This window comes from Polyergus mexicanus, unplaced genomic scaffold, assembly GCF_030449975.1.
Source record: "Polyergus mexicanus isolate NDT 795.1 unplaced genomic scaffold, iyPolMexi1.0 SCAF_10, whole genome shotgun sequence".
NCBI lineage: Eukaryota > Metazoa > Arthropoda > Insecta > Hymenoptera > Formicidae > Polyergus > Polyergus mexicanus.
This window is the reverse complement of record NW_027223330.1, coordinates 3,794,154-3,808,192: the sequence shown is the minus strand read 5'-3', so window position 1 is coordinate 3,808,192 and position 14,039 is coordinate 3,794,154. Positions and strand designations below refer to the sequence as shown.

At 34.7% G+C, this 14,039-nt stretch overlaps 1 protein-coding gene and 1 pseudogene across 2 annotated transcripts in view; both read right to left on the bottom strand.

Annotated features, from left to right (window-relative positions):
• Nucleotides 1–352: 352 nt before the first annotated feature.
• The window catches only part of Regnase-1 (Regnase 1), a 62,476-nt gene continuing 48,789 nt past the window's right edge, over nucleotides 353–14,039 (bottom strand). The window contains exons 2-7 of one of the 2 annotated variants that reach the window (XM_070302935.1): nucleotides 8,479–8,749; nucleotides 7,591–8,089; nucleotides 6,417–6,702; nucleotides 5,914–6,244; nucleotides 5,185–5,434; nucleotides 353–1,419 (exon numbers count right to left, since the gene is read on the bottom strand). In XM_070302935.1, coding sequence (XP_070159036.1) covers nucleotides 1,062–1,419; nucleotides 5,185–5,434; nucleotides 5,914–6,244; nucleotides 6,417–6,702; nucleotides 7,591–8,089; nucleotides 8,479–8,749 — 1,995 coding nt within the window. In that variant the 3' untranslated portion in view covers nucleotides 353–1,061. Of the gene's footprint in view, nucleotides 1,420–5,184; nucleotides 5,450–5,913; nucleotides 6,245–6,416; nucleotides 6,703–7,590; nucleotides 8,090–8,478; nucleotides 8,750–14,039 lie in introns of both variants that reach the window. The other variant, XM_070302934.1, reaches the window with a different exon arrangement.
• LOC138937057 (uncharacterized) lies at nucleotides 2,881–4,991 on the bottom strand (annotated as a pseudogene).

The window sequence follows — 14,039 nt, the reverse complement described above, 5'->3', positions numbered from 1 at the left end:
ACATATCAAAATTTAAATTCCCAAAGCCTAAAATCTCAAATGTAAAAATAAAAAAATAAACTATTCTCTGTTAACTTGATCAGTTAAGGAAAAATATACGTTTGGACAGGCTAAAAATAAAAATTATTTGAGAAGTTATTTTTTGAAGAAACTGATAATCAAATTGTTTTATTCAAAGATGTGATTCTCTTTAATTGTTTTTAAGAATTTTTTAAAATTCTAATTCATGTGCAATGAGATGTTAGCACACATTGTGTTTATTATTGTGATAGATAGGATTCTGCTAAAATAGTTATATATGTATATTTGTATATAATATTCTACAAAAAAAAAGTTCAATTATTCTTAAAATATATAGTCTTAAATATTGTCTTCCATGTAAAATTTTCTTAAAAATAGCTTAATTTTTTAAATTTAATTTTTATATTTTAAAAATAGTTTATGAGAATATTTAAAATTTAAAAGTTAAATTGCCATAATTCTATTCAAAATGCATTTAAAAAAGAACAAATATATAAATGATAAAATTTAGATGTATAATTAAGAAAATCTTGGGATATTATTTGTTTTACAGAAGTTATTGTAGTAAAAATTTATTTATCACTATAATGGACACTGTGCTCACAGTAACTATTGTCTTAATTATATACAAATCGCGCGGATTTAAAAAATTCTTAAAAACACACACACACGCACGCACACACGCGCACATGCGCACACCCGCACACGCACACACACACACACACACACACACAAACTAAAGAGATACAGTTTTAAACAAAAAAAATTTATTTCAATATAGTATTAAAAATATATTCAATATAAATATATTATTTCTTAAAAAAATATTTAAATAGTTCCTGTTTTCAACCCGACCAAAGATATATTGTATTACCTTTTTTAATATCTTCAATGTAATCATAATCAACATGATAACCGCTAGACACATTCTGTATAAAGATTGCTTTTCAATATGTTAAATTATAAAAATAAAAGAACTATACACAAGTAGTTTTCCAATTCAATATTAGCAAACATCTTGTGCAAAATTTATAATCGCGTTAATTTTGATTTTTTGGAAACATCGCCAGAATAGTAGCGCAAATCTGTTGAGGGTCGATCTCGTGCGGATGAAGCGCCATGACAGCTTGCACTTGTTCTTCTGGGAAGATGTTGGCGAGATGATAATGCAAGCGACGTCGAGCGTCTTGGGCATGTGTGCCCCAAGGTATGTGTAGACTCGTGGACGGCGGCGATGGTAGTAGGTTTAATTGAGGGTCCGAAGTACCCAGCCTCTGAATTGGCGATGGTCGCATCAAGGTGGTAGTTTGTGGCAGCCACGCTTTATAAGAGTCTGGAGCAGAAGCGATACGCATCACATGCTGATGATGATGCTGAAAACAATCGGGATGGTCCCAGCTGAAATCAGATTTGAAAATATCCGAGGTTTATTTGGCTCTTTAATTCACTAATAGATATAATTGTAATGTAATAATTTTTTTTATTAAGTACAACACACATAGCTGTTTTTATTTCTTATAAATTTTTAAATCCAAAATCATTAAATAGTTGACAATACTTATATTCCGTAATTAAATACTAAAATATATGTATAATTTGCTTAAAAAAATTATTATTACTCTAGAGATTAAATAAAATCATGTTTAATTATTGTTTTATAAAAATATTTAGAGAGGGAGAGAGAGGAGGGGAACGGAGAGAGGGAAAAAAAGGGGAGAGATAGGGAGTGAGAGGGGAGGGAGAGAGGGGTAAGAGGAGGAGAGAGAGAGATTAATTGATTGATTGGTCTTTATTAGCTTTCTCAACTATTTGTAATACAAATCTAGTTTACATTGATTACAATATACTCCTTTAACATTTATTTAAACGGCATAATTCTTTCATTCCGCTTTATTTCAGCTGGCAAGGCGTTATACAATACATTTTTACTCTTTCGTAAAACATACTCTTTTGTGCACTCCTTGTTTTGCGATATTTTATTGCAATATCCCCAGCTTGTCGTGTTTGTCTTTCACTCTCATTTCCTACTATTTCTAATCTATTTCTTAATTGTTCCGGTAACATGTTCCTTAAAATCTTAAAAATAAAAATACACACATTATAGTATAGCCTGTTTTATGGACATAAACTGCAGCATACGCTCCACTTTGGTATGTCTATCTCATTGAATATGATCCTCATGGCCCGGTTTTGTGCTTTTTGCAATTTACTCAGCTGTGTTTCTCCCATATCAATTAACAGCGTCGCATAATACTCAAAGGCGCTATGATTGTTTTATATACAATACATCTAGTGTATTCCGATATGTAATTACCTATTTTATTCAAAAAACTTGTTTTTTTTCTATTTCTTTTAGCATATAATTACAGTGGTTCTTAAATCGTAGTTTTTATCGTCAATAATTCCCAGACAGCACAAGACACTCTCAGGATCATCCTGAATACGTCCAGGACGGTTCAGGACATTTGTAGGACGTTTTAAGATATCATTATAAATATATTTTATGAAAATTTAATATGCATGATTACTTTCAGTTATGTAGGCTATTTAATATAATTTAAAAATCTTAAGTATTATAATAAATATTAATGTCCCATAAATGTCCAATGGATAATCATAAGATGTCAGTAGGATATCTTTTCTGTCTTGTTCTATCTATATTATATTGAAAGTCCTTCGGATTTCGAGAGAACATATTTGGCAATTAATTCATAACATACTAATTTCGTTTAAACTTAATAATTAAATTTGATGTGCACGTTTTCATATATCCAAAATTATTATTTATTTAATATTTTATGAAAAATGTTACTGCGCGCAACAATCCAAAAATTTTACAAAAAATAGTATTCAGCTACTAGTTCGTTTGTTTACCGCTATGCGACGCGCTATGCATCCATCTCGTATTTGATTTTCAGTCATGAGAATTATATAAAGTTTGCAAAGAGCAATTGTCAGAAGATTAAACATGTAATTATTTCTATCAGTTCACTTTCTGGTGCAATTCCAACACAGGGAATTCAAATATTGGACTGATAGTTTAGAAATCGGGCAGATAAATGTCCGAAAAAGTTAAAATTAATTTTAATTGTAGATTCTAGTCTGTCTCTGTTGCCACCGACCACTGCCGATGCCTTTTTCATATCTGCTTCACTTTCAATCGTAAATCTGTCAAATTGGCCAGAACACGGTACCAATTTTCGGTTTCTATCATAAATCCTATGCTTATACACCCTCGATGGTAAAACAGCATACGATTTACCTGATAACAAGACTTGCCTGTCTCCACCTGATTTTTTATTGTCTTTTTACATGCCGAGCATCGATACTCGTCATATTCATCGTTCATGCCGATAATTACCGGCATATGTGTGTGCGCGCACGCGTGTGTGTGTATAGGGTGTTAGAAAAGTCTGGAAACGGTCAAATATCTCGAAAATGAAACTTTTCTGAGAAAAATGTTTCCAACCGTTACAGTATTGTGACATAATATTTTGTCAAGTATTTATTTTTCAAATTCCTTACTTTTTATTTTTGCAAACAATACGAATCAATTAATGTAAACAAAACACATAATTTTCTTAAAGAAACACTTGTTGTGCAACTGCTTATTGCATATTCATTATTTGCTTAGCTTCTCACGATTGGGGGTGCTTGATCAACGTGAGTCCCTTTGCCTCTCACGATTCGGGGATGAATGCAATATGTACATGCTATGTGTTTGTGTTTGCTCAAGCGATGTGTTCAAATTGAGCACCATTTTCTGCAATGCAAGCATCTACTCTATTTTGAAAACTATTAGCTGCTCGAAGAATTTCATCGGCATCTAAAGATTTATTTATTCTACAGATCATATCGTCCCTCGTAGTCGTGCGTTTACGGTAAACCAAGTCTTTTATTCTTCCCCACAAATAATAATCAAGGACAGTGAGGTCTGGTGATTACGATGGATAATTGATAGGACCGTATTTGTCTATCCACCTGTTAGGAAACATAACATTTAATGCTGCATGAGCAACTCTGGATGTATGTGATGGACATGCATCTTGCTGGAATCACATATCTAGGCGTATCTGCAGAGGAAGATTTTCTAGTAAGATAGGAAGATCTGTCTCTAATAAGACAGAATATCTATCACCGTTTAGATTTTCGTCGAAGAAAATAGGACCTACGATTTGACTTCCAGTAATGCCGCATTAAACATTGACTTTTCAAACGTTTTGATGATCCATTTCTCTCAACCAGTTAGGGTTAACTTGTGCCCAATAACGGTAGTTTCAAGTATTGACAGACCCATCACTTTTAAATGTACATTCGTCAGAAAATAAAATTTTTAAATGAGAATCAGGTGGCTGCTGTCTTATCCAGTTGCAAAATGCAAGTCTTTGTCGGAAATCGTTATAATTCAATGCTTGGTGAACAGACATCCTATAAGGATGAAACTTGTTTTCCCTTAAAATGAGCGAAATAGTATTACGAGTAATATTAGAATCTAATTCTCGGCGTCTTAAAGAATCATAAGGATTTAGTTCTGCCGATGCAAGAACTTCTGCTGCTCTTTTATCCCTAACTGGACGGCGAATCTGTCTTTGTTATGTTGAGGCTGAACGACACCTTTAATTTTGATTCGATTAGCCAATCATGAAACGTTTCGCCAATAAGGAATCCGATCAGGATACCGCTCTCGCCACAATCTTTCAGCTGCAGCAAATGTATCTTGACCCTCACCCAAAATTAGCAACATATCATATGCCTCTTCATTCGATAGGACATGGCTAGATAAATGGAAAATAATGAATATGAATTAGCCCGAATTAAACCTTTTACGACCTTCCTGGAAAAAATTTTTTTGGAATGTTCTGTTAGAAATACATAAATACGAGGCTTTGCTTCCGTCAAAACGTGCTACAAAAGTAAAAGAGGAAGTTCTAGTAGCGTTCTAATGCCTGTCGCAAGTTACATAGGATAATAATGAGGGGGGAGAGAGAGAGAGAGAGAGAGAGAGAGAGAGAGAGAGAGAGAGAGAGAGAGAGAGAGAGAGAGAGAGAGAGATTGTGCACACACGCACATATATTTTACGATATTATACATAATTTATTACATTAATTATAAAGATAAAACACGCGTTTAGATAGTGAACGTATTTAGATAAATCAGACTCACTTTATGGCAGTAACTGGATACGATGGCTCATTACTCGCGTGTCTCGTCAACGGTCGATGTTGCATGTTGGAGTGCGGAGGACTGATGACTGATTGCTGCAGTTGATCAGTCTGTTGTTGCTGTTGATGTCGCCTGAGCTGATAAAGTCGCGGATCGCATACTGGATTCAGAGTTAATTGTCGCTGCAATTTGCGATGCATGTTCGCCGGTTCTGGTTCAGATTTGCTCACTCTTGACGTGTCCCAATTTACTGCAGGAAGATAGCCTTTAATAAAAACATGAAGATATTGAACTGTTTAAACTAGGTTAATAAAATAAAAAAATAAATAGAAAATGTTTCATATCAAAATTTTTTGTTATATATAATTTATATATACAGTGTCCCACTTTAAATTGAATACACTAATAATTCAAAAACTACGTATTAAAAATTGAGAAAAATATTCCAGACAAAAGTTTTAGGGTTTCAAGGAGGACGTAGCATAACGCTATTGATTTGGGATCGACGCGTTATAGTCTTCTCAAAGTCAGCTGGAATTTTTTAAAAGAAAATTCTTATTTTTTTATTACATGTTCTCAAGAACTTCCTGAGTTATAAGTCTTCACAGTTTGAGTACCGCCGATATTAGCAGTATCCAAGGTGTACCTATTGAGATTGCCCGGTCGGGCAACACTTTGTGTGTGTGTGAGTGTGTGTGTGTGCAACATTATTTTTTAAAAAATTATTACTTTGAACATTCTGTCCAAGAGGCATCTGTTGGTTGTATATGGCCGGACTAGTTGAGAACAAGTCAGATGTGACGTTTTCCACAGATTTACTCTTCGGGACGGGCGACAAAGATTGAACGATGGTCGGCGGTATAGCAGATCTAGTTTTACAGAGTAATGGATGTTGTGAAGACACAGACGCAGTTATAGATGGTAATGGCAGACTCAGACTAGGTCCACGAGCCTGTAGGTGACGCTGGGCATGCTCCACTAATCGCTCCGTCACAGATTTATGTGGATGCAATCCTCTCTCAGGATGCCAGAATTTACACTTATTGCCATATGTGCATTTCTAAAAAGCAGACATTTACTTTAAACTAATTTAGGAAGCCTATATGTATAAAGAAAATTGCTTGTACCTAATATATGTATGCTTTAATTTTTAATTTCAGAATTTTAAGTTTAGAATTTAACATCTTTAAAAATGTAATGGAAATGAATAAAAAAAAAGAAAAAGAAATTACCTTGGCATAAGGACATGGAGGTGCTGGGTCAACTTTCTTGGGAGTGATCCTGAGAAAATTCTCCAGTGTAGGTCCACTCCTACCCAGCGGATCGTCCGGTGGCATGAATCGGTCATTTACAAAACTGTACATTAGGATTTTTCCTTCAACGACCCTTCTGAACTCAGGGTTCTCCTGTGCTAAGTCCCGGTAATTATCATTGCTAACAACAATGCCATCGACTTCGGCGGCTAGCTTCAAGATGTACCGATCATCATAACATACCATACGTTTTCCCCCTACCAATCTGCGAACATTTGTACAATGACATGATATAGAAATCTTAATATTACAAAATTACAATATTACAAAAAATTTTATCAATCTTATTAAAAGAGAGATTCGATTAAAAATAACATATTTGTCTATTTACATGGAGATAAATTCAAAATATAACATATAATAAATTAAACCATGTAATTCTTTTTTTCTGGCAGCGATATACTAAGAAAGGCGTTTATAAGAAAGAAAAGCAGAGAATGCGTATAGGATGGGAGATCCTCTGAGAAGATTTAGGTCGGCATAGATAAATTAAAATGGGGCCCGTTATTCTATTTTTAGATTATATTAATTAATAGCAAAGCATGTCAAGATGCTGAAATGAGACATATTTTTATTTCTTCCTCAATGATTTAATTAAATCTTAATTTTTCACTTTTTGTTATCGCAATTTCTTTTTTATAATTGAGAAACATATCTTTTTTATTTATATGACTTACATCTAAATTATATATTTAAACGAATATACTATAATTTATTTATTTATTTTCTTGAAAATATATATTTTCAAACTTGATTTATATACAATGATTAAATTAAATTAAGATACTCAAATATTTGAAAAGCTTGTTTTAATAGTTATTTTATTTGTTAATAACTTTTGTATAAACAATAAGCGACAGCTTTTGGGAGTTATTTAGAGTGATGACTTCGAAAACATTCTATCAAGAACAAGTTTATTGGGGCTGGGATCTATTTTACATATATTTATCATTATTTAATCTATAGATTGATAATTCGAACAAAGTAATTTATTAAAATAAAAAAATATGAAAAAATGTGCGATATTTCTGAATAATTAGACTACTTCAACCCCCTGAATCCAACATAAATTTCATGCGATTATCGCACCAACCTAGAGGGTGTGAACACCAGTAAACGATCTCTCTCGAGCTCGCTCAAAATTTCCTGCTCGACAACCGGATTATCTGGTCTAAAGGCTTCTTTCCGCCATTTGGGAACAAAAACAGTGATCTCTTTGTGGCCCCTGGCACGGAACCAGTCGACACAGATTTTGATGCCACGACAGGAAAATATCTCCTTGTTGCCGTGACTCATAGCGACATTGCTGCCATCGATGACGATAGGTCTCAAATCCGACGATAAGATTCCATTCGTTACTGTTGTCGAAATTAAAATCGATCCTTCGCTTTCGTTTGTGTCCGCTTCAGTGTCTAGCAAGTTATCAGTCTCGGGACCATCAATGAATTTCGGAGTACAAGTTGCTCCGAGCTTGATCAGCTCAGCTAATAGTTCGTTTTGACTAGGGTTCGGACCTAGCTTCTGCAAAGCTGCTTGTACCAATCTCTCGGTGTAGCCCAGTTTCAGGGCGAACTCTACGCGAGCGATGTAACCTGGATAGATATATTTTTTATGTTATCAATATAAAACTTTTTTTCATCTTTTTTATTGTTTTTCGAACTTTTATATAGATGAGACTTTTATATACATAAACTTTTATATAAATGAGAAGTATATTGAGCGTAAATGACTGAAGTAGAAATTAGAAGCCTAGAAATTTGCTTGTCAAACACAAATGCTTTTATCAATAAGACTCCATACATTAATACTTTTTCACTCATCTATATATGTTTTAATAGCGCTCTGCATTTATGTTTTAAATTATTTTTTATATCTTCTTTGCGTATTTATATCTTTCTCAAATTTTTTTCTGCTTATTATTAAATTATATTAATTATAATGATTCATAATTTCAGAAGAAAAACATAAAGAGAAATTTTACCAGGGTTTTGTGTGGATGAAGATCCATCCACAGTGACATACTCTGCAAACTCAGCTGCTAGAGTATCAGATGCTGTTCGAGAGATATCAGCATGCACTGCGGAGGATACTTGCGATTTTGAACCTTTTGCAATTGCCGTCGTCGTCATCATCGTCGTCGTTGTTGTCGTCATTGTCGTCGTTAAGTCCTCAGCTTCATAATCGCTGTCATATGAGGAATCTTCAGCGTCTGGCATACTGCTTGCATTCAATACTGTGCAGTCTATGTATCTCTGCAACAAATACGATTGTTTACATTAGTACAAGCATTAAGCATAGTCGTGATAAAAAGATTAAAAAATAAAGAAAGAATATTTTGAAATATATCAGATAATTTTAAATAAAGATAATTTTAAATATATCAGGTAATTTTAAATAAAACTTTTTATATTTTATTAGTATGAAGAACGTAATTCTTTTTACATTTTATAAAGCAACAATCTTTAAAAAAGTCTGTAAAAAATAATAATTGGAAAAACATACAGAAACAGAAATTAAAGCAATGAGCAAATTGTCCTAATCATTATATTAAATTAAAAATGACAGCCTTATAGATTAGAATGTCTTTATTGTTCCCCAAAGGAGTTACAAATATCTACATAACTTAGCGCCTCTTATATATATATCCTTAATCTATCCTAACTTATACTATTTAAACTGCTTAAACTAACTTATGCTATCCTTATTCTATCTTTTCTTCCTACCTATACACACACACACGCTAAATTCCTAAACCATCTTAGTCTATTTTGGGCCTCTGCTTCCGGTTTTTAATAATTTACTTCACATTCTCTCCTCTTTCCTTCCTCCCTCCTTCATTCTCTCTCATTCTTCCTACCTTCCGTCTCTTTCTCTCACCCCCTTTATCTCACCCTCTCTCTCACTCCTCTTACTCTTCCCTTCCTCCGTTCTCCTGTATTCATTCACCCCCTCTTTTCTCTCTCATTCTTTCACTCCCTCTCTTCCTCCCCGTCCCTCCCCTCTGCCCTATCCCCCCTTCTCCTCAATACTTCCTTCATCCATTCTTCCCCCTTCCCTTCCTCTCCTAATATTCTTTCCACCGCCTCTTGCCAACTTTCCTCCCCCTCTCCTTCACCTCTCCCGCATCCTTCCCATACATGTTTCCATGTCTCTTTCTCTCTATTACATACCCTACATACTTTTTTCTCTCCACTTTCCCAATACCTGCTTTCCCTCATTTCATTGCCTAGCCTAAATCTTGTCATCCTTCCCCACCTCCGACCAACCCTTTTTTAAATACTCTGGTATTCCCTCACTCTTTATTCTCTTGTACCATCTATTAAACCTTGACTTTTCTATTTTTTCTTTTCTTTCTCCCTCTGTAACTCCTTGTCTTTCCTTTCCACTTCCCCATACTCTATCATCCCTCTCTCTCCCTTTCTATGCCAATTCCTCTAGTTCTATTTCTCTGAAATATCTCTCTCTCTTCTTCTCCCATTCCGAAACTCCTCTACCCTTTTCTCATCTTTTCTTCATTTCTTCCAAACAATCCTTCGCTAAACTACCTCCTTCCCCTTCTTCTAGTCTTTTTTCGAAGTTCCATGCTCTTCTTGCTGCCCTACTTCTAAGTTTATCTCTTTTTAATTCCTCCCTTATCATGTATCCTGGTGTTCTCCTGTCTACTCCTAGTAACCACTTTAAGAATCTTTCTTCTACCTTCTCTACTTTTTTTCTTTTCTTCCAACCCCATACCTCTGCTCCATAACTTAACACCGTCCAAACTAATGCATCAAAAAGCCAGGTCCTCTTCCTTATATCTTTCCCAAATTTTCTCTTCCCTATACTCCATACTTGCCCCATAATTCCCACCGCCTTCCTTACCCTGTCTTTTACATGACCATCCTGTCTACCATTTGATTGAAACACGTATCCTAAATATTTTATTTCTTTAACCTTCTCTATCCTCTTCCCTTTCCACATCCACTTTACTCTTTTTCTCCTGCCCCCTCCCTTTCTAAATACCATTATCTTTGTTTTCAATACGTTCACTTCCAGTCTCTTATTGTCCATAATGATAGCCTTATATTTGCTCGAGAATATTTTTAATTGTAATTGATCAATTCGCTTATTGCTTAAATTTTATTCCTTATACATTTTTATATATTGTCATAGAAGTGTAAACAACTATCCGAAACTAATCTTCCTTGAAATATATTTGTTAAACATTATATTTATATATGTTAAACACAAAAATCTAAGACACGTATTTTTCATACGCACGCAATTTGAGATTTAAAGAGTGAAACTTTCTTCTTTCTTCTCTTAACACCAGGATTGAGTAAGTTAATTTTTTTAATTAAGTTGAGTTTTTAAAGTTAATGTCCTAAAAATTAACTAAGTTTACGTTAAAAATTATTTAAACAAAAATTAACTTAGTTCAAGTTACATTAAAAAACTATTAACTTATTAAAAAGTTAAAAGTAACCAAAACTATGTTTTTTACATAATTAATTTTTTAACTGTACATTTTAAATTAAACTTTTTAAGTTTAGATAATACAATAAAAAATAATAAAAGTCTTTTATAAGAGAGATAATGTATTTCTTCTTACATAATAATTAATAATATACATTATTTAAATATACAGTATTATGTAATAGAGATATCATAGTGTTTAAAAACAAAACGGTTAATAGGGACTTCGGTTATAAGAGAATTTTCCTGTTTAATTTGAACTGCTTTACTTGCACACGTGCGTTTTATCTTTAATTGTTAGATACTCCAACAATAAATTAAAACAATTTAAAAATATTTGTTTAATTTTAATAAAAGTGTCATTTCAAAATTATGGTCCATCAATTTTCTTCTTAAGCGAGAGGTCAACCACTATTCAAAAAATGTATAGTAGTAGAGTATATAGGAGAATTCTAACCCAGGTCCTCTGAGGAGGCGGGGGGTGAGCGGCGAAAGGAAACCGGCGCGGGGGTATGCCGTCACGCGGGGGGACCATGGCGAAATCGGTAGGCGAGAGGTCCGCGTAGGGAGGGGGGGACCGTGGCGAAACCGTCAGGCGAGGGGTCCGTGGAGAGGAGGGAGGGGAACAGCGGCGAAATCAGTAGGCGAGGGGTCCGCGGAAAGGAGGGTGGGGAACCGCGGGGAATTCGGTTGACGAGAGGTCCGCGGAGAAGAGAGAACGCGTCCGCGAATAAGTGCGAGAGAGATGGCGCGAGGCGTCCGCAATGTGTGAGAAGCGCTAATGATATTGCACGCACGTGTGAAAAGGATGACGTTCGCATGCATTTGGGAGAGGGGGGAGAGACAGGGAGGAAGAGGGAGATAGGGAGGGGAGGGGGAGGAGAGGGAGGGAGAGAGAGCGCGTTCGCAAGGCAGTGCGATAAGGATAGCGCAAGGCATGCACTTGGGAGAGACAGATAGCGTTCGCATGCTAAGTTTTACAGATTGTGCATATCTACTACACTGTTTTATTCATACATAAAGGATGGGATAAATAATTAAATTCACTGATAAATAGTAAAATAACTTATTTATTACAAGCATCGTAAAGAATATCATTTACAGCACATGTCAATAACTCGCAATCTATGAGTGATTCGTCGTTAAACATATCACTTTCATGTATCGCTTTTGCAGCGTCGCATACATTCGCGATATTATTACATTGTAAAATAGTCACAAATTGTTTGAATTTTTCATTTACAATGTGCGTATTTTCGCATAAAAAGTAATATATATAATCTATACTTTTTTCAAAATCGTATAAATATAATAGAGTTGGTGGCTTCATATATAAAGAATTATTAGATAATCCTATTTTTATAATATTCGAATCACACATTTTAACTACTTCGAATGTCAAATCTCGAATCCGCAAAAGGGTTTCAGTCGATTGTAGAAGCCGTTCAATGTCCGCACGTTTCTGCATTAGTGATTTCCACGTTTCAAAAGACAATATTATTTGATTGCCTCGATTGTCACCGAAAACCAATTCCACACAGGATACAGGTCCAACGTTAATTCCAATGTCCAAACATTTATATGACGTCGGGGTTATCGCCTTCCAAGTATACGAACCGCACGACGAAGCTCGGATAAAATGCTAGAGAGTATATAGAAATATTATTTATAAAAATATTTCAAAAGTATAAAAATATTTAAAAAGTATAAAATTCTTTAAGTTAATTAAAACTTACTTGTTACATTTCTTTTTCTTACACGGTAAAGTTTCATCAGCATCTTAAATCGGAACGTAATAATTCAGGTGGCTTCCTTCAGTGGGATACATTTTTATATGAATCTTTCACACAAGTAGTCGATGCAATACTGAACGTATTAAACATATTTAAAACATGTATTAGCGTTGCAAAATTGCAATGTAGTGGAGATTATTGCTGACACGATATTTTTTTTATTCAAGCGCCGATGTACGGATGCTTCGCGATGACATCATCACCAGGTATGAGATTTAGCCAATTGCACAAAAATGCAATATATTATAAAATTTTCAAACGCCGATGTGCGGCTGCTTCGCGATGACATCACCCCTAGATATCAGAATTCAAACGCGCGTGTCGAAACATGACAAAATCGTGAAATATAAGAATAATTATCAAGGTTAAATTGCACTAACATACTTGGACAGCAGCATGTAATTTGAAATTTTTGCGATGCACCTGGGATTTGATATCATCTCTAGACGACAAAAATGCAATAATCGACATTACGTCAAAATGTACGTGACAAACCGCGAAATATAGATTTAGATGGATACACATGATGGAAAGAGACATCAAGATAGAATATAAAATCATGATAAAGAGGCACACCTTGTCAGTATTTTCGCCAAAAGGTCCGAGACAAGAGCTACTAATAAACGCATCAACACACAAATACACACACACACACACACACACACACACACACACACATCTTATAATAAACATATTATAGAATACACACATCTCTTTCTTATAAATATATGTATTGCGATGCTTTGTTCTGTTTTTACACGTAGCATAAATTACTTTTGTAATGTTTTAGTTTTCTCTAATTTAATCAAGATATACCTGATCCAACTATCCACAAGTATTACGAAGAATTTTGCATCTTCACTTTTTTATAAATGAAAGCATACGAACACTGCACTCAGCATTTTGCAAACTTAACCTACACCTGTCAAAAGCAAGTATGGATGCAAGCAGTAACGTCACGAAGCGCCGTTAGCGCAATCTTTCGTCAAAGACGCCAACCGTACAAGAATACATCGCCATTATTACATGTGTATTGTGTACGTGTATATATATGTGTAGCATAATACTACTATATTCTGAGTGGCCTTCACTTGGACACAGTACAATTGGACACGGTGCAAATGGACACGTTACAAATGGACACGAGATTGTGCACACGGTTCAATTGGACACAGTGCATTTGGACACAGTAATTTTGGATACAGTAGCTTCTGGACACGTAAGAAAATACGCATCGTTTACTTGGACACCGCTCACTTGGACACCGTTCGTTTGGACACAGAAAGACGCGCAC